Genomic DNA, 21492 nt, shown 5'->3' with positions numbered 1-21492 from the left:
TTCTTCTTCTTCTTCTTCTTCTGTATCGTAATCTCCCTCGTCATCATCCTCATCCTCCGCGTCGCAAACTCCCTTCGTGTCGCGATATCTCTCCCCATCCTGCCCTCTGGCACCCTCTTCATCTTCTTCTTCTTCTGTATCGTAATCTCCCTCGTCATCATCCTCATCCTCCGCATCGCAAACTCCCTTCGTGTCGCGATATCTCTCCTCATTCTGACCTCTGGTACCCTCTACCTCTTCTTCTTCTTTTTCTTCTTCTTCTTCTTCTTCTGTATCGTAATCTCCCTCGTCATCATCCTCATCCTCCGTGTCGCAAACTCCCTTCGCGTCGCGATATCTCTCCTCATCCTGCCCTCTGGCACCCTCTACCCCTTCTTCTTCTTCTTCTTCTTCTTCTTCTTCGGTATCGTAATCTCCCTCTTCGCAGTACCCTCCGTCCCCGGCCCGGTCCTCGCCGGTAGACTGCGGTCCGCAACTCCGACCCCAGGAGGAACCCCGATCGTCCGAGGTGGCGTGGCCGCGAGACGACGCGATCGCGTCGCACGCCGGTAATCGAACGCCCGCGTACGCGACATGACCCGACTTTCCTCTGCCTGCTGTGTCGACGGTCACGGTCCTTTACGATTCGCGTGACACCGCTTTGTTTGTTTTAGTGTGTCGTTTGTTACGCGGTGACGGAAGCAAAACTCGGCTTGGGGCTATCGCGTTGCGAAGTCCGCGCGCGGTGGTGCGTGGTTTTTTGGGCGGTTTTGGGTTTTTTTTGTTTTTTTTTTATCTCAATCACTATCGAGTGTGGTTGTTTGGCGATGGTGATGATGATGATGATGGTGATGATGATGGCGATCGTAGGTTCGCGTCGTGTCGCCTCACCGATAAACGAAGCCGGCCAACCCCACCAGTGCGATTTTTTTTTTTTATCGCAATCGCGATCACGATCGAGCGGTTGTTTGGCGAAGCTGAAGTCGATGACGATGGCGATCGTGATCGCGATCCCCGGGTTCGCGTCGTCGAGTCCTCGACCTGCGATTGCAGCGGCCTTTGCGTAGCCTCGCGTGCTTGTGTGTGTGTGTCTGTGTGTGTGTGTGCGCGAGTGTGTGTCTGTGTGCGCGTGTGTGTGCGAGTGTGTGTCTGTGTGCGCGTGCGTGCGTGCGCGTCTGTGTGTGCGCGTGAGTGTCCCCGTCACACGCGGTGCAATGACTATCACTGGCCACTAGGGGGCGGGGGCAATAGCACGCATGCAATGAATGTCGCCGGCCACAGGGGGTCCCGTTGAGCTGGGAGACCTGGGGTCCCCTCGACCCCCCCCCCCCCCCCCCCCCCCCCCCCACTGCCGCCACCACCACCACCGCCATTGTTAGGCCTGGGGTCTCCTTGACACCCCCCCCCATCCCCCACCACCGCCATTGTTAGGCCTGGGGTCTCCTTGACACCCCCCCCATCCCCCACCCCCGCCATCGAGAGGCCTGGGGTCACCTCGACCCCACCACCGCAGGGGAGGTCCCGTTGAGCCGGGAAGCCTGGGGTCGCCTTGACCCCCACCCCACCGCCGCCACCGCCATTGGGAGACCTGGGGTCTCCTTGACCCCCACCCCACCGCCATTGCTAGGCCTGGGGTCACCTCGACCCCGCACCTCCACCGCCGCCGCCATTGTTGTTAGGCCTGGGGTCACCTCGACCCCGCCGCCGCGGCCATTGCTAGGCCTGGGGTCACCTCGACCCCGCCGCCGCCGCCATTGCTAGACCTGGGGTCACCTCGACCCCCCCCACCCCCCCCACCACCACCACCACCACCGCAGGGGCCCCTTGTCAGTGAGCTGGGAGGCGTGGGGTCCCAGTGACCCCCGCCGCCGCCTCCGCCACTGGGACGACTGGGGTCCCCTCGACCCCCACCCACCCACCCACCCGCCGCCACCCCCACCACCTCAACTACGGGCAGTCAGGAGGCCTGGGGTCCCCTCGACCCCCAAGCCTCAGTGGGATGGGGGGACGGGTCCGGGTGACCCCTTGCGGGGCGCACAAGGGTTATATGAATGTAAATCAATGTCCTGTATATCAGTGTGAGAATCCTGTAAGATCTACTCTTAAGGAAAAATGTGTGATTCTTCAGTTTTCTTGATGTAAGCAGCAAATAATAGTGAAACAACCCAAACAACTAAATAACAGCTTAGAATGATGTTTTGTGACTTGTAGTCATGTTTAACATGTTGGACTTTTGGACCCACCAATAAAAACTTGTGTGATTTTGACCAGGTGCAATGTTAAAATACCGTGTAAACCTTGAAATATTAACTTTAAAAAGTACTTGTACTTGATAATACTTCTAGGATTTTGCGTAATCAGGATTTTAAATCCAGGACAGTTTCCGTTAAAGTCACTGGTAACGGTTCTTTCTGTTAACATATTTGAGCTGAACACACTGTGTAAAGAAACCTGCTATCAGTTTTATTTTGTGATAAAGCTTCAACAGTCATGGAGCTACATACCAAATACTGTAGACCTGTAAGAAATACACTGATACTCTGTACGGTAGCATTCATTCCTGTAAAATAATGGAACAACACTGCCCCCTTGTGCTGAAAAATTTATTTGATGCAACTTCATTACAGAAATAGTCAAACAAGAAAAGAAAATTTAGAAACCACAGAAAATTCAAAGATATGCTGTCAAACTTATGTAGACTTGGATCACCCCCCACACACACACACACACACTAATTAATTTTATTCCTTAGTTTTATTTATTTCAACTTGATTTCAACAGACTAATGGCTGAGGACTATACTGCTAATGTTGTCCTATCACTGACAGCTGTCTGTATCTGCACCAATTTTCTTAATACAGAAGAAACTACAGATTCAGACAGCAATCATGATGGAAAATAATATTTAACTTTAACTTTTGATTTGTTCACTCTGTTTCACCATTGTTGTGTGACAATATATATTTATTGAAGGGGGTGGTGGTGGTGATGGTTGGTGCTATGTCTGTCAACAACATTTATAATTAAAAACTTAATTATCATCAAATTCATTGATAAAGAAGTCAGTTATAGTAGACTAAAGAAAAGTGAGAAACATCAACAAAAAGAGATGTACTACCATCACCCTCTAGCATAGGCATATGTCTCTGTATGTGACATAAGCAAAATTTTGTAGCAGGTTTTCATTTTCTTTCATATTTGGTGCATAGTGAATGTGACCCTTGACCCTGATGTATTGAGAGTTGGAGTATCTGGATGGAAAGTCCAAGTTTCTTGTCAGAGTTCTGGTTTGGAAGAAAAACATCAAATGTAATGAGGACTGTGAAGTTTTTACTTCTTACAAAACTATAATATATTTTTTTAGTTTTTACTCACAGCATCCATAAAGCCTGTTTATACGGGCAATGTCGTTGGCACTCATCTGAGTAGCACGTCCAAAATCCAGATTAGGATTGGACTTGGCAACAATTGTTGGCTGCCCATTACGGGAGAACGCAGTTCTAAAAGAACCAACAACAGCAGATACTTTACTTAACAATGAGTTGAATGTAACATCTAACATCTAACGTGCATCGTGCTCATATTTAAAATACTCATGCTTATATCAAGAATACTTATGAACAAAGAAAGAATTTTATTTTATTTTTTTTAATTACTGAATGCTCATATTAAACTTGCTGACCGTGCTTTATCTGGATTACATTTTCTTGTAAAAAATAAAGACCTGTAAGTTAATATAATACCTTACAGGTCTCACTTTACTGTTTTCACACAGAAACTCACCTGGGGTAGTGCATGACAGAGTTGAAGTCATAGGAAGTCTGCAGATTGTTGGTCTGCTTTTTCTCAAAGTTGGATTGTGTTCCTGCACACAAGTTTCAAACAGGCAAAACTGTTAAAACATTTACATATCATGTCCGCTCTGATGTTCAACCTCACAATCCACTGTCAGTCTCGACTGTATGAAAATGACAACTTTGGCATTTGTCTGGGTGTTTTATAACCACAAGGGCTGCATTTGTTAGTGTATTTTTATTAAAATTGTGTAACATTTACTGTACATTCTGTGAGAGAAATTAAAGGGAAAGGTTAAAAATAGAATATTGCAAAGTAACTGAGGTTTAATAAAATGTGCCATTGCGTTTGTTTTTACATGGATGTGCACATGAATAAATGCTTGCATATCATAAAAACTTATATGCATAAAACACTACCTAATGCTATATGCTAACTTTAACATTCGTTACTCTTTTTGTATTCTGCCAACTAGCAAAGCATCATCCTTAGTAGTTACTTAGTGTTGCTTTGTTACTTAAAGATTACTTTAGTATTACTGTTCTTGTTTCCCATCAAATAAAGTGAAGCATCCTTCTAAGGAGTTACTCATTATTTCTTCATTTTCTTAACAAATTTTTGCTCAACAGGAAATCAGATACAATAACATTTAATAAAAAAACGTTGGTTTGATAGAAATTAGTGTCTACATAAAAGACATCAAGATCCTAGCTAATCTCTGCTGCTAAAATAATTGGTTTGAGAGTCTTAGGACTAAATAAATATCCTATGCAATGTATGTGGACCCTGAAAGGAGGGAGAAAGGAAAGCAAAAACAAAAAACACTGGATGATGCAGCAAACACTGAAATAACACTGAACAGCTGAATCCTCACATTCCTATAAATTACGGTCACGATCAACACAAATGAGAAATCTACTGTTATGTAGGAAGTAGAATTGAATTCTAATGTGACAAGTGAGAGAAAATCACCTGTATAATGTTTCCACACAGAGTCAAACTCATTATTACATTTTAAGGAAGTTATTTGTCTAATGTGGCAAAAAACAACATAAAATTGAACATTCATTTATATGAATGTAAAACAATGTTCTGTATATCAATTTGAAAGTTCTGTCATATCAGATCTACTCTTAAGGAAAAAAAATGTAATTATGATTCTTCAGTTTTCTTGATTGGATACATAAGCAGCAAATAATAGTGAAAAAAACGCAAACAACTGAGCAACAACTTAGAATGATGTTTTGTGACTTTGAGCAACACAGTCATAGATAGTTTGAAGTAGCTTGTTTGGTGTAAAATCATATCATCTAATTATTGACTAATTTACAGTATTTCACAGATGCTGGTATTATTATGAGAAGTTATTAAGGAAGTAATGATGCATTACTCGTTACCCATCAGGTTGTTTCTGATCCATTCCTCTCTTGTTCCTGGATAACTGAGCTTCTGTGTGTCTTAATGTAAAGTGTTACCAAAGCTTTGTGTAGTTGAGCTGACCTGGCATGATGTTCTGAGTGAGGATGCTCACATACTGGTCTCTGTCAGAGCGGACCTGCTCGTGGTGGAAGCCCAGAGCATGAAGAACCTCGTGCTGCACTGTCGACAGGTACAAGCAACCATTTCTTTGTAGGGAGATTAACTGCGCTTGGCTCTGACGGCCCACATATGAATAACACCTGACACACACAGTAACATCATTAAAAAAAAACCTATTTTATGATACATAGGAAATACATACAACAAAATAATTTTTAGATTTACATTCCTAAAGGGTTTCGAGTGTGTGGGTGTGTCAGTCGTGTCCTGTCATACAGTATCAGAACAGTGAACGTATTCTCACCCATCTCCAGAGAAGAAACTGATGGAATTGACTTGGTTTGTCTTCCAGACAAAGCGAATACAGGTGGACTCGTGGAAGGTCACCAGGGCATTGATGATGATGTTGCGCTCTTGGGTGGCTGCAGGAACAAATATGAGTCTGCTGAGGAGCTTCTTTGAACCACAGTAACATTTGAAGTTGTTGAAACTTGCTTCTTATCTCAGCTGGTAAACACAGACCTCAGTATTGGTCATGTGGATGTTTTTCCAAGTTTGTGAAATTTCCAAAATTTGCATTTGAAATTTTTAGTTATACTTTAGGTGTTAAATAAAATTAAAAACTTAATCTCTTACATAGTGCTGTGCAATTGATAAAATTTTGATTTTACTTTCAATATGGGCTCCAAACAATCACAAAAACAGACAAAATATGATCATTATTCAAATTATTTTGTCACATTATGTTCGGTATACTCTTTGCAGTGGGCCAGCCATGTTGTGCAGGTGCAATATGTGTTAATTACCATAACTATCAAGCACTATAACCTGCCCAGCACCTCCCAAAATATATCAGATAAAGGCCGTTATGTCTCTATCAATCACAGGGCATGATTAGCAAGGAACAGGAAGGAGATGACCTTATCAAAATTTGCTCAGTGGGTATAATTAGCGCTGGACTGGACCCTGATTTGTCACAAAAAACCCCAGAAACCAAATCGACTCAAGTCCCCGCCAATGTTAATACCAAACCCTTTGAACATGTACATGCTCTGTCACTATGTTGTGGCACTAAAATGTGAGCAAATTTACTTATTCTAAATAACTTGGTCCTAGCCCTGCGACAGGCTGGCGACTTGTTCAGGGTGTACCCTGCCTCTCCATATGACAGCTGGGATACCCTGGCCTGAACAGGGTGAGCGGAAGCGAATGAATGGAAGGATGGAACTGGGTCCTATATCTTCCTGTTATTAGTTGTGATAACTGGCATTACCTTTCTATTTATCTCTTTATTTATTATTTGTGTTTAATTTATATTGCAATTTATTTATATATTTTATATTTGATTTATATATCCTGTTATTTTCAACTTAGCATTTATTTTCGTAACGCTTTCTTTTAAGGCCCACCCTTAGGCTGCAACTATCCTGTAAGTAAATTTTAGTTATGTGGAATTACGCCGTGATTATTTTTAATCACGCCATATTTATTTTGAATTACGCTGCAATTATTTTTACTGAGGCTGAATTATTTTTAATTATGCCGTAATAATTTTTTAATTACACCGTAATTATTTTTACTAAGGCTGAATTATTTTTAATTACGCTGTAATTATTTTTAATTATGCCGTAATTATTTTTTAATTATGCTGTAATTATTTTTACTAAGGCTAAATTATTTTTAATTACGCCGTAATTATTTTTAATTATGCCGTAATTATTTTGACTAAGGCTGTACTATTTTGAATAGGGCCCTAATTATGTGACTAAAGCAGTCAATATTTTACAGGGATATACCCTGTAGTACATTTAAGTTATACATAATTTGACAGTTATTAACCCAAAAAACCTCTAATTTTAATATAGTCAAAAAACCATGTTACCATGTTGAATGGTAAGCATGTATTTATCATGTCGTGGTTCATGGCAGATGTTTTACTATTCAATGTGTTTTATTTCCAGACTACTTGCAATACCATCATAATTTGGAGCTAGGTCTAATCTTTTTTTTATTTACATTAAGTTCAAACAGTCAAAATAAATACAACTTTCCAATATCAGCACATGCATATGTAGTTTATTTACAAGTGAAATCAATTCAGCCTTATTAAAAAAATTACGGCGTAATTAAAAATAATTACGGAGTAATTAAAAAAATAATTATGGTGTAATTTAAAATAATTATGGTGTAATTAAAAATAATTCAGCCTTAGTAAAAATAATTATGGCATAATTAAAAATAATTACGGCGTAATTAAAAATAATTATGGCGTAAATAAAAATAATTCAGCCTTAGTAAAAATAATTATTGCATAATTACAAATAATTACAGCGTAATTAAAATTAATTATGGCTTAATTCCACATAACTAAAATTTACTTACAGGATAGTTGCGGCCTAAGGGCGGGCCTTAAAAGAAAGCGTTACCTTTATTCTCTAGAGATTGTACTAGATTTCAAGGTATTGATCTTTCTGTAAATGCAATAAAGTCAAGTTTACAAAGTCTGTGAGTAATTGTGTTAAATATTTGTGATTTCAATATTGACCAAAATAATTGCGATTATGATTTTTTCCATTACTGAGCAGCCCTAATATTACATGTATTTTATGAAATACCCAACATGTACTGCACAGACCTATCAGCTGTTACACCTCAGCAACAAGTCTATCATGGGACATGTCTAAAACTTGATTAAAAGAATAATATGGCAAATGGACTAGTTCTTATATAGCACTTTTCTGCTCTATCTGAGCGCTCATACAAAACATTTGGTTTCACCCCCATTCATACAAGCACTTCCATATGAAGCTAAGCAAAGTGCTTTTATTGTCTAACATTCAAACACATTCACACTCCAACGCTTGCGTCAGAGAGCAACTTGGGGTCCAGTATCTTGCCCACGGATACTTTGGCATGCAGCCCGGAGCAGCCAGGAATCAAACCACCAACCCTTCAATTGCTAGGTGACCTGACGTTTAAATTTAAAATTCCCAGGGTGCATAGTTTATTTAGGCAGTATTTTTGCACTTCAAATATTTAAGGTTTTATTTCTCTGTAATAAAACTTGATTAAGCTTAGACTAAACAAGGCTCATGCTGACTAGAAAGGGTTAGTTGTCACAGGTCTCAGTGTCAGTTTTGTCTGTGGTGGCAGATTCTAAAATCTAACTTTTTTTTTCATTCCAAGAATATGTTCATGTTTCTTCTTCCACCTTAAGAACTCATTTCCTGGTTCCTCTTTTTTTTTTTTTTGAAACCCATTCCATCATAAAGACAACATTTGAGAACAACTCTATTAGGTGTCCAAGAGGGAAAGCATTAAAGTCACAGTTTAAAGGGTAAAGTTTGCACTGCTTACAGTATACAGAGGATATGGAGACAGGTATGTAGACATACGATCCAATTTTAGGCCATTTGCAGCCAATGGCTGTGCATGGATCAGCATTCCTGGTTGTAGAAAGAACAATGTCACCATGAACCAGGTTTTTTGCTGCAACACAACAAACAGAGTGGATGAATATTCAAACCCAGAATGTAAATGAGATTTTTACTGGTTTGATTGACATTAAAACCAGTTTGTGATGAATGTTTTCTTTATCAGTTGAAATTCTCATTTTCTTGTAAATATTTGAATGTTTCATAGAATATTTTTTAAAAGACAAAAATTGAACTACAGATGTTTATGCAGAACTTAATCTGGTTTTGTTAGATACATATTCAAAGTATTTAATGGATGAAAGCACAAAGAATCCATTTGACTATCAGAGAAGATGACAAAGTGATTAATTCATCATCATGACTGTTGGCAGATTGTCAACCAGTCAGTTGATTCAGCTCTGGAATCTTTTATTATCATTCAGTAGTTATATTTAAGCCAGAAGAGTTGTATTATTTCACTTACTTGAGCCAGCGTTGACTTTTTCAATGGCTTCTGGGGGATCCATAGACCTGTCTGAGGGAACAAGAGGACAGCAACTGTTTAACTGTGATTATCATGTCAGCTGCTGTTGACAACAAGTCACTTGGTTCAGCTCTGGAATTTTTCATTATAATCTAGTATTTATACTTCAGCCTGAAGAGTTGTATTATACAAAAGTTCACTTACATGAGCCAGTGTTGACTTTTTTAATAATTTCTACGGCACCCAAAGACTCATCTGATGGAACAAGAGGACAGGAACAGTTTAACTGTGATCATGTCATCTCTCAGATTACAAAAAAAAAGAAAAAAATTATTTTACTTCAACATCTGGGAAATCTTTTCTCATTCAACTCACCATTTGGATCTTTAATGACAGCAGCCCTCTGCAGTACAAAAATTGAAAACTTTTTTACTTACTTTCAATCACATTTGAAATCACATTGATAGATTTTATTAAGTAAAATGTATTGTCAGAAAATGCTTAAAATGTTCAACACTGCATCTTAAAAGCTCATAACATTGGTACCACCATGTCAGACTGACATTATGAGAATTGCTTGGCTTTCACAGAACAGCAGGGAGCATTTAACATGATAATGATTTTGTTGAAAGAGTCAAACTTACCAGAGAAACGGCTGTCATTGAGAGGAAGAGGAGGAAGAGGAAGGTTGGAATCATGTTGTTGGTCCTGCAGTTAATCTACAGACTTAAAACAGTCAATCTGAACAGTTTTTGGTTATAAAAGGATGGATGGATGCTGTAAATGTAAATGCTAAAACATTAAGGTAAACAAGAGCTATAAGAATAAGGTGAGCAGCTTAACTGTTGTACCAGGTGTCTGGATGCAGCAGGTGTTCAGCTGCTCCATCTTTATAAGCAGCTAACACAGGGTGTGGCTGAGGTTTCACCAATGTTTGTTAAGGTTAGTTATGAATCAGTGACATTTTGGGTTTTGGTCATGTCAAAACACTGAAGCAACAACAATTTTACAGCAAGTAGAAAGAAATGAAGAAGAAAACATTCATATCATTACAAATTAAAGTTACAGAACAGACATAAATATGTTTTTAGTGATGTAAATGGCATTTTAATCAGATGTGCTGAATTGAAACTAATGAAACTACTTTATTGCTATGAATTTAAAAAATAATTTACAAGAACATATTTTATTGCCGTAAATCATATTGTATTGTACTCTGTTTGCCTCTCGAAATTGTGTTTCCCTCTGAAATGCAGTCAAGTAAAAGTATCATAGAAAGGAAATACTGAAACTGAAATTGATAAAAAAAATTGAAGTAAAATGATGTTTTGGTGCAACCCACTCTATCTCTGCCCAAATTGATGGATTGTACGTAGGAATACAGCCAAATGTTGTATTCCTACAACATTTGGCAGTAGAACAGATAATTGATTTTAGGCAGAATCATCATTTTTACTGTTGCAAATCTCCCCATGAGCGATATATAGGTAAAGAGTTCCAATGTGTGAGATCATCCTCTGTTGTTTTTAGTAGAGAAATATGATTCAACTGTACCAGGTCTGACAGCCTGGAGGAAAAATTTATACCTAAACATCTAATGTTGCCCAACTGTAGTGAGGTAGTGGTGGTGGTGTTCTGAAAGTTACAATTCAGAGGCAAAAGTGTTGATTTACTCCAGTTGATGGAGTAGTCTGATATAGATGAGAACTTATTTATAAGAGTTATTGTCTTCAGAGGAGAGGTCTGTGAATTCCCAAGGAAAAGTTTTCTGTTTGAATTCCTTTAATATCTACATTTTGTCCGATTGTTGCTGCTAGTGGCTCGATTAAAATGACAAAAAGTGAAGGAGAAAGCGGGCAGCCCTGCCTGGTGCCTCTCTGCAGACTGAAGCTTTGGGAAATAAGATCATTTGTTCTAACACGTACATTTGGAGAGCTGTATAGTGTTCTGGTGCAGTTTATGAAGGATGAACCAAATCCAAATCTGTGTAGAACTGCTAACAGAAATTTCCAATTTACCAATTTACTCTGCATCTGAAGAGACAACTGTTAATGGAACAGTAATCAATTGCATTTATTAGTCAGTGTGTATTATTGGCTGAGTGCCAACCCTTGATAAAACCTGTTTGGTCCAGATGTATAATAGATGGTGATTTTTTTCTAACCTTCTGGCAAGGACGTTGCAGATTATTTTAAAGTCTACATTAATAAGAGAGATAGGGCGGTAGCTGGATGGGAGTGTTGGGTCCTTGGATGATTTAAGGAGCAGGCTAATGTTAGCAGAGTTCATGTTTGGAGATACCCTGTGATTGTTCTGACTTTGAGTCACCATTCTGAAAAAAGTGGGTGCTAGCACAGACCAAAATTTTGGGCCTGGGGCTTTATTATTTGGGAGATGCTGTATTGCTTCATAAAATTCAGATGGTGAGAAAGGAGAATCCAGAGCTGCAGCCTGTTCATCATTTAGTTTGGGTAGATTTAAATTATTAAGAAATTCTCCAATTTCAGCATCAGATGGATTAATCTGTGATGAGTATAAGGCTTCGTAAAAGTCTTTTAAAGAGTTATTTATTTGTTGTGGGTCATGAGTAATGTTACAGCCTTTAATAGTCTTTAATAGAATAAATTGCTGTTTTTTCTTTAGTTTTAAGTGGTTGGCCAGAAATTTTCCAGATTTATTTCCATGTTCAAAGTTTCCAAACGAAGCCGTTGCAACAGAAATTGTGTCTTCTTCTCAGTTATTTCATTTAACTACAGTTTTAGTTTCCTCAGGTTGTTGATTATATGTTCTTGTGGTGAGGCAGCATAGTCAGTTTCTAAAGATTTAATTTTTTGTTCTAACACAAGTGTTTTTTTCTTTATTTTTCTTATGCGAGCGGTAAGATATTATTTTGCCCCGCATTACTGCATTTCCTGCTTCCCAAAGAACACATGGTGATATTCCAGGAAGATCATTATTTCCTAAATACGTTGCCCACTCCTTTTTGAGATAATTACTGAAATCTTGTTCTTTAAGTAATGATGTATTAAGTCTCCAGTTCCTAATTGGTGGTGTGACTCTTTTCTGTGTCACAGACATAGACACCGGTGCATGATCACTGAAAATGATAGGATGAATCTGAGTGTCTGTGATATCCATCATCATGGAGTTGCTAAATGGTAAATGGACTAGTTCTTATATAGCGCTTTTCTACTCAGTCAGAGCACTCAAAGCGCTTATACAACACGTTTTTTACATTTACCCATGCACACCCATTCATACAAGCACTTCCATGTTAACTAAGCTAAGTGCTTTTTAATTATATAACATTCACACACATACATACTCCGACAGAACGGTCGGAGAGCAACTTGGGGTTAAGTATCTTGCCCAAGGATACATTGGCATGTAGCCTGGAGTAGCCAGGAATCGAACCCCTGACCTTCCGATCAGTAGGTGACCTGCTCTGCCTACTGAGCTACAGCCACCCCAACTAAACTAACTAAAAAGTAGTGTAAGTGGGAGTGTGAGTGGTGAAGTTGTGAAAAAAAAAAAAGTATAATATCTCAGAGTGGGGTGATGTGAACGCCTAGCATCACAAAGACCAAAATCCTTCACGTATTGTTTAAGAATGTCTGCAGACTGCCAGTTCCTTTAACTCACTGCTGTACTGAGCCTGTCAGTATCTGGATTAAACACCAGGTTGAAGTCTCCTCTTATCATAAGTGTGGTGTCAGAGTGATCAGAGAGTGAAGTGCATGCATAAAAGGCCTGGATTTTTTTTTTTTTAGTCTATCAAGGAATTGTGTGGATCTAATCATTTCAATGATGTCAACTGATGCAGAGCTTGAGCTGATTGATAATAATCATCCAAACAGTTAAACCTCCAGAGAGTATTTGCAAAGATTATTTGTATTATGAGTTGGCACACTTGATCTATGTCAAGTTTTGTAACTTTTGTGGGAAAGGAACACACTTCATGTCAATTTTTCTTCCCCTCATAAAACTCTGTCTGTATTACTAGAAATAACAGTTGGACAACAAAGTAAGATATTTTTTAAATCCTGGCTTTAATATGTATTGACATGCTGTATCCCAAGCTTCATATTAAACATTTTCTCAGCTAAACAAAAAAGAAAGAAAAAAAAAAGAGAGTGAAATGAAGAAAGCACGAAAGAAGGAGGGGAGTCATCAACATTTGGTCCATATATGCTAGCAATACACAAATCTATAGTCTGAATAGTTAAATTAAGTATTATAAATCTACCTTCTGGGTCTGATGTAGTATTTCTAATGGTGAACTTTATCTTATATTTAATCAATATGGCTACACCTCTTTGTTTGGAGTTGTAGCAGGCTGAGTACGTGTGAGGGAATTGTGGAGAGGAGAGTGTGTGCACAGATGTTCTGGACACACGTGTGACCTGTAGAAACACAACGTCAGCCTGTAAATCCTTGAACCGATTAATAATTTTCACTCTCTTTCTCTACAAACCAACTCTGCGTACATTCCATGAGACAAATCTCAGTGCGCTCATGTTTAGATGAACCGGTGAAATGTTGTGTGTTCACTAAGGATGTGTGTGGTGTGTGCACATGCGCTCTCTCGCATGTTAGTGTCTGTATAATGGCTGCATGACCGCAGACACCTGTCTCTTGGATGGGTGTTCTGGAACATACTTTTTGTTGTGTACTTGTGTACAATGATAATAAAGTTGCACCTAATCCAATCTAATCTAATGTATCCTGCATGACCGTGTGTATCCTGCATGACCGTGTGTATCCTGCATGACCGTGTGTGTTCTGTATTTCTGTGTGGTAAACATGTTGGGTGCAGAAAGAGAAGACAAATGGAGTGTAAAGTGAGAGAGAGATGAAATGGTGCAAACACCAAAGAGCCGTTCCAAAGTGCCAAAAAAACAAACTACTACTACAGTATAGCCATAGGACTGGATTTGCTGAAAGATTTAACAACACTGGTGGACATCAATTTTGGTCCTCTGAACTCCAAAATAAAGGTAGTATTAGAAAGTGACAAGTTATCCTTTTTCTAAACTTAGCTTCAAGACATTAACATGTTCAATTAATTGTGAAGGAAGACACCTGTAACATTTTAATTAAGAAAGTAAAACAATAAATATATTAAAGAATCAGGAGATTTCACACATGCATGTGGGGGACTCAGGGGAAGAGACAGGCTTGTGTGTGCACTCTCTCTCTCCCTCCCTGAGCCCATGTTCTTCTCTAACCATAACACTTTTATACTGCCACTATCTACATGTAAACAGATTCTGGGTGCAGTGAGTTGGCCTTCGTCATTCGGTCTTTTCCGAGCTGGTTTTTCATGACTCAGATTCCTCTCATCAGCTATAAAGCCAAAAAGCACATCTTCTCTCCTGATGTTTCAATCAGTCATGCAGAGCAATCTTGTCCAGATCAATAACAGAACATGGTGACGTTGGTGATGTTTTAATTGTACGTACTGTGGTCAAACCTCCAAGCTAAGATAATAAGAGACTGAGAAGTTACTCAGGCATTTTCTAATCTGTTGCTCTCATGTATTATTGAATTGTTTATTTGGTTGATCCATTGTCTATTAATTAACTTACTGGAGTTTACTTTTGAAACATTTGTCCATTTGTCATTTTATTCTTTGAGTAAAAAATAAAACCCCAACAAAGAATAGAGTCAATGTAAATTAATGTTTTGTCAAGGTTGCTATACCTCTTTCAAAAACTACTGGTGCAGGTAACAATCCAGCAATTTACAGAATGGGACAAAGTTATAGCTACTGTAGGTACATATGGAATGACAAAAAACCTAGTATAAAATACAATACCTGTTAGAATATCACTATGCTGCTCAGCTCAGATCTCTTATGTTTGTGGAACTCTGAATATTCTGCTAGGTGGAAGGAACATGAGCTGGCAATTTCAAGGATCCCTATTCAGGCGATTATTTCAGATGATGCACTAACCAAACACCTCCTGGACAAGACCAACCCATTAATTAATTTATCCCTTAAAATCAGGAAACAAACCCAGAAGATGTGTGCTAGCCAAAACTAGCCAAACTACTAAAGAGGTGTGCATTTTACAGTGATTTTCCCCTAGTTTAAATAATGAAAGGTTTAAGGTATGGGCAAAAAGCATATTACTGCTTATTGTGCTTTGATACAGAAGGGAGCATTGAAAGAGCTTTGGACTATGAAGGAGGAATATGGTCTTGCACAGCAAGATTTTTACAGATTTTACAGGGCAGACGTAATTCCTGCAAACCTGGAGGATGGACTGATGAAAATCTTCAGATCTGCATAAAATACTGAAAGCAGTATTCCATCCATCCATCCATCCATTTTCTTCCGCTTATCCGGGGCCGGGTCGCGGGGGCAGAAGCCTAAGCAGAGAAGCCCAGGCTTCCCTCTCCCCAGCCACATCCTCCAGCTCATCCGGAGGGACCCCAAGGCGTTCCCAGGCCAGCCGAGATACATAATCTCTCCAGCGTGTCCTGGGTCTACCACGGGGCCTCTTCCCGGTGGGACATGCCCGGAACACCTCACCCAGGAGGCGGCCAGGAGGCATCCTAATCAGATGCCCGAGCCACCTCAACTGGCTCCTTTCGATGTGGAGGAGCAGCAGCTCTACTCTGAGCCCCTCCCGGATGGCCGCACTCCTCACCCTATCTCTAAGGGAGAGGCCAGCCACCCTTCGAAGGAAACTCATTTCTGCCGCTTGTATTCGCGATCTTATTCTTTCGGTCACTACCCAAAGCTTGTGACCATAGGTGAGGGTAGGAACGTAGATCGACCGGTAAATCGACAGCTTCGCTTTTACGCTAAGCTCCCTCTTCACCACGACGGACCGGTGCAGCGTCCGCATCACTGCAGAAGCAGCCCCGATCCGCCTGTCGATCTCCCGTTCCCTTCTCCCATCACTCGTGAACAAGACCCCGAGATACTTAAACTCCTCCACTTGAGGCAGGAACTCGTTCCTGAGCCGGAGATGGCACTCCACCCTTTTCCGGCTGAGGACCATGGCCTCAGACTTAGAGGTGCTGATTCTCATGCCAGCCGCTTCACACTCGGCTGCGAACCGTTCCACTGCGAGCTGGAGGCCCCCCCCCGATGAAGCCAACAGAACTGCATCATCTGCAAAAAGCAGAGATGAGACTCTGAGGCCACCAAGGAAGAAGCCTTCCGCCACCTGGCTACGCCTAGAAATTCTGTCCATAAAAATTATGAACAGAATCGGTGACAAAGGGCAGCCCTGACGGAGTCCAACACCCACAGGAAACAAATCCGACTTATTACCGGCTATACGGACCAAGCTCTCACTGTGGTTGTACAAGGACTGAATGGCCCGCAACAATGGGCCAGACACCCCATACTCCCGCAGAACCTCCCAAAGAACACCCCGAGGAACACGGTCGAATGCCTTCTCCAAGTCCACAAAGCACATGTAGACTGGTTGGGCAAACTCCCACGCACACTCGAATATCCTTGAGAGGATAAAGAGCTGGTCCAGCATTCCACGACCAGGACGAAAACCGCATTGTTCCTCCTGAATCCGAGGTTTGACTAACGGACGCACCCTCCTTTCCAGCACCCTGGCATAGACCTTACCGGGGAGGCTGAGTAGTGTGATCCCCCGAAAGTTGGAGCACACCCTCCGGTCTCCCTTCTTAAAGATGGGGACCACCACCCCGGTCTGCCAATCCAATGGCACTGCCCCAGATCTCCACGCGATGTTGCAGAGGCGTGTCAACCAAGACAGCCCTACAACATCCAGAGCCTTTAGGAACTCAGGGCGAATCTCGTCCACCCCAGGGGCTCTGCCACCAAGGAGTTGTTTAACTACCTCAGTGACCTCACCTCCAGTGATAGTCAAGTCATCCCCCTCATCCCCAGACTCTGTACAGTCTGCTTCCACTGTAGTGGAAGCAGACTCTGCTTCCACTACAGAAGGCGTGTCAGTGGGATTCAGAAGGTCCTCGAAGTATTCCTTCCACCGTCCGACTATAGCCTCAGTTGAAGTCAGCAGCACCCCCCCCGCACTATAAACAGTGTGAGTGAAGCACTGCTTTCCCCTCCTGAGTCGCCTGACGGTTTGCCAGAATCGCTTCGATGCCGTCCGAAAGTCTTTTTCCATAGCCTCACCGAACTCCTCCCACACCCGAGTTTTTGCTTTGGCCACTACCCGAGCTGCATTCCGCTTGGCCTGTCGATACCTGTCAGCTGCCTCCGGAGTCCCACAGGCTAACCAAGCCCGATAGGACTCTTTCTTCAGCTTGATGGCTCCCTTCACCTCCGGTGACCACCATCTGGTTCGGGGGTTACCACCACGACAGGCACCAACCACCTTGCAGCCACAGCTCTGAGCAGCAGCCTCAACAATGGAGGTGCGGAACATGATCCATTCGGACTCAATGTCCTCAGCCTCCCTCGGAATGCTGTCGAAGTTCTGCCGGAGGTGGGAGTTGAAGATCTCCCGGACTGGGGCTTCTGCCAGGCGTTCCCAGCGCACCCTCACAATACGTTTAGGTGTGCCAGGTCTGTCCAGCATCTTCCCCCGCCACCTGATCCAACTCACCACCAGGTGGTGATCAGTTGACAGCTCAGCTCCTCTCTTCACCCGAGTGTCCAGAACATACGGCCGCAGATCTGATGATACGATTACAAAATCGATCATCGACCTGCGACCTAGGGTGTCCTGGTGCCATGTGCACTTATGGACATCCTTGTGTTCGAACACGGTGTTTGTTATGGACAAACTGTGGTTTGCACAGAAGTCCAATAACAAAACACCATTCGGGTTCAGATCGGGCAGGCCGTTCCTCCCAATCACGCCCCTCCAGGTCTCACTGTCATTGCCCACGTGAGTGTTGAAGTCTCCCAGCAAGACTATGGAGTCACCAGATGGAGCACTCTCCAGCACCCCACCCAGCAACTCCAAAAAGGGTGGGTACCCTGAACTGTCATTCGGCGCATAAGCGCAAACAACAGTCAGGACCCGTTCCCCAGCCCAAAGGCGCAGGGAAACTACCCTCTCGTCCACCGGTGAAAACTCCGACGTACAGGCAGCAAGCTGGGGGGATACAAGAATACCCACCCCAGCTCGCCGCCTCTCACCGAGGGCAACTCCAGACTGGAACAGAGTCCAGCCCTTCTCCAGGAGACTGGTTCCAGAGCACAGGCCATGCGTTGAGGTGAGCCCAACTATATCTAGCTGGTATCTCTCAACCTCACGCACTAGCTCAGGCTCCTTCCCCACCAGAGAGGTGACATTCCATGTCCCAATAGCCAGTTTTGATAGCCGGGGATCGGTCCGCCAGGGCCTCCGCCCTCGGCCACCGCCCGACACACACTGCACCCGACCCCTACGACACCTCCTGCGGGTGGTGGGCCTGCAGGAGGGCGGGCCCATGTAACCTCTTCGGGCTGCGCCCGGCCAAGCACCACGGGCTAATGCCTGGCCACCAGACGCTCTCCCTCGAGCTCCCTCCCCAGGCCTGGCTCCAGGGTGGGGCCCCGGTAACCCTATTCCGGGCAGGGTAAACTGTTCCCTTGTTTTTTCACTCATAAGGGTCTTCTGAACCGCTCTTTGTCTGGACCCTCACCCAGGACCAGTTTGCCATGGGAGACCCTACCAGGGGGACAAGCCCCCAGACAACATAGGTCCTGGGATCACTGGGACACACAAACCCCTCCACCAAAATACTGAAAGCAGTATTGAAACCATTATTTCTAATGTAAGAAATTACTAGTCATTCATCTACTATGACCTGGATATCTGAGAATCTACAAAGATATACTAGAATCGTTCTATCTTAAGGAAAAATGGGATAGTGAAGTAATGAGGTTTTACTGATATGGTATTTGCCTAATGCAATGGAAGGGGAGGGAATTCAGTTGGAAAAGCCTTGTACGTTTCTTCAGCAAAGCGACACTATACCACCAACTCAGACTGCTGGTGATTATGCCAGGCCAGTAATGTGAACCAATTACCATATTTTTTGGTCCTGTCTAATGTTAACTTCTTGTTACCAGCCACTGGTGGTAACTCATTGCCTTCATCAACACCCGCTTCCTGCGGGTCTCCGTCTTTGACATGACCTTCCCATGACACCTGAAGTCTCTGCCTTTGACATTGCCCACCACCCATGTCATCTGAGGGTCTTCAACACCGACCACCAGAGGTGTTCCATCACCTTCGCCCTCATCAGGCGCCAATCAAACATAATATCAATGGAAGGTTTTTTTCTTCAAGCTTTGGGAGGCATCTGATAACAAGTGGTAAATGGACTAGTTCTTATATAGCGCTTTTGTGCTTTGACTGAGCACTCAAACCCAAGATCTTCCATATTTAACTAAGGTAATTGCATTAATTGTTTAAGATTCACACACATTCATACACCAATGGTTGCATTGGACAGCAACTTCGGGTTCAGTATCTTGCCCAAGGATACTTTGGCAAACAGCCTGGAACAGCCAGAAATCGAACCGCCAACCTTCCAATTAGCAGGTGACCTGCTCTACCTCCTGAGCTACAGCCATCCCGTCAAGTGCAATGTGGCCTTCCTATGAGTTCAAGAGCCTCCCTCTATATCACCTCTATTAACATATTCCACAAATTTTCCACGCACCCTCACTTCACTTTGGGTCATGATTAGGGAGATATTCCTGTACAGGTTATGGTTTAACCACACCAGTAACATAATACTATATTAAGGCCGATACACAAATACATTTTCTATAGAATACACAATATTAAACAGCTTAATGTAAGTTTTCAAGCCAGGTTTCAGTTTCTCCCTTGAATACGATGTCTTCTCCTGACAGCTCTGGCATTTTAGAATTAGAAAAAGACTGTGTTAAAGATTGAGAAATAATACAATTTGTTGATTTCTGCAACTGCAGGCAGTAGGAGGGGGAAAAAATATGTAACCCAACTAACAAGACAATCTAAAAAAAAATACATAAAGCAAAACAAGTAAATAGAGAAACTGAATAAACTGTCACATTTATTTGTTAAAAAATATTTTTTCCCTTGTCACTAGGCCTTTACTATAATCAATGTACTCAGAAGACAAGATTTTGTTTTTAAAGCAAAAAGAAAAACAATGAAAAAGTGATATTTCTGCAATTTGTATTATTATTTATGATTTATCCTTTTATGCATGGAGAACAGCTGAAGGTGGAGAACTCAAAAATGAGGAAGTAAAGCCAACATCATTGCTCAGCAGGAAATGAATTTTCTGGTTAGAAGGTCTTTCACAAATTTGCACAGCAATTTAACAGCTTCAATGGACTCATCACTCACCCTGCCAGTTTTGCTGGTGCATGAATAGAAAGTAAAAAACTTCTATTCAGCATGACTGCAGTGCAGCACCACAGACATGTTGATATCCAAAAGGTTTTTTTTTGTTTGTTTGGTTGATTTTTTGGAGGGGGGGGGTCTGCTTAGGAGCTTGTAATATCCCAATATGTAGAGTTGGTCCACTTTACAACTGTTATAAAGTTTCCTTTTTTAATTATCAGTATTGCCATAAGGAGGAGTTTCAATGATCGTTTAAAAAAATTCTAAAAGAAAACTGAGGTACAGTTCTTTTGTAGTGGTCCATTAAGAAATATTCCTTGTACCAAATCCCTTCAGGAGTCTATGCACCATGGTGTACAGTATATTAGCACAGTTGAAATTCTCATGTGCATGTACCACCATGGTGATACATGCAAGTTAACTACCATGGCACATAGGTACTACTATGCATAGTGGCTGTTTCTTTTCCATTTCTATTTCTAATCTATTCACAGGGTTCTGTGCTAGAACCAAATCTATTTACATTATGCATGCTTCCCTTAGGCACCATTATTATAAACCACTGCATACTTTCTTTTTTTTTTTTGCTGTGCAGATGATACCTTGATTTATCTATCCATTAAGCTAGATGACACTCCAATTAGATAAAGTGTTTGAAATGTCTAAATTTCAACGAGACATCATAGAGTATCAAACAATAGCTCTTCCTTAGATTTAGAACAGGAAACAGGGAGGAAGCCAAGATAGCAGCCAGCAGCCCCTTAAACCTCACCATTTAACATGCTTCACAGTTTTCTGCTTGTATATTTAATTAATTACCGAGACAAAGCCAGCGTGAACTAGTAGAAAAAGTTACAGCAACAAAACCTCACTCAGTGTTCATGTGTGTGCACAACTTAGGTTTCATAAGTCTTTGGCAAAATTTATGAAGAAAATTCATCACTAGACACTAGTCTAATAATCTGATCATTTCTGTAAGTCTGTT

General features: G+C 41.7%; 1 protein-coding gene across 1 annotated transcript; it reads right to left on the bottom strand.

The window, feature by feature from the left end:
- Positions 1-3346: 3346 nt before the first annotated feature.
- Positions 3347-9911, bottom strand: LOC115777844 (high choriolytic enzyme 2-like). Its single transcript, XM_030725851.1, has 8 exons — positions 9858-9911; positions 9589-9616; positions 9418-9468; positions 8671-8802; positions 5618-5735; positions 5275-5453; positions 3763-3844; positions 3347-3479 (listed from the first exon to the last, which is right to left on the bottom strand). Exons 1-8 carry the CDS (start codon positions 9909-9911, stop codon positions 3347-3349), a joined length of 777 nt encoding a protein of 258 aa, XP_030581711.1.
- Positions 9912-21492: the final 11581 nt, after the last annotated feature.

The sequence above is a fragment of the Archocentrus centrarchus genome, chromosome 3 (genome assembly GCF_007364275.1).
Source record: "Archocentrus centrarchus isolate MPI-CPG fArcCen1 chromosome 3, fArcCen1, whole genome shotgun sequence".
NCBI lineage: Eukaryota > Metazoa > Chordata > Actinopteri > Cichliformes > Cichlidae > Archocentrus > Archocentrus centrarchus.
Note: the sequence above shows the minus strand (reverse complement) of the source record. Positions and strands in the feature narration are given on the sequence as shown.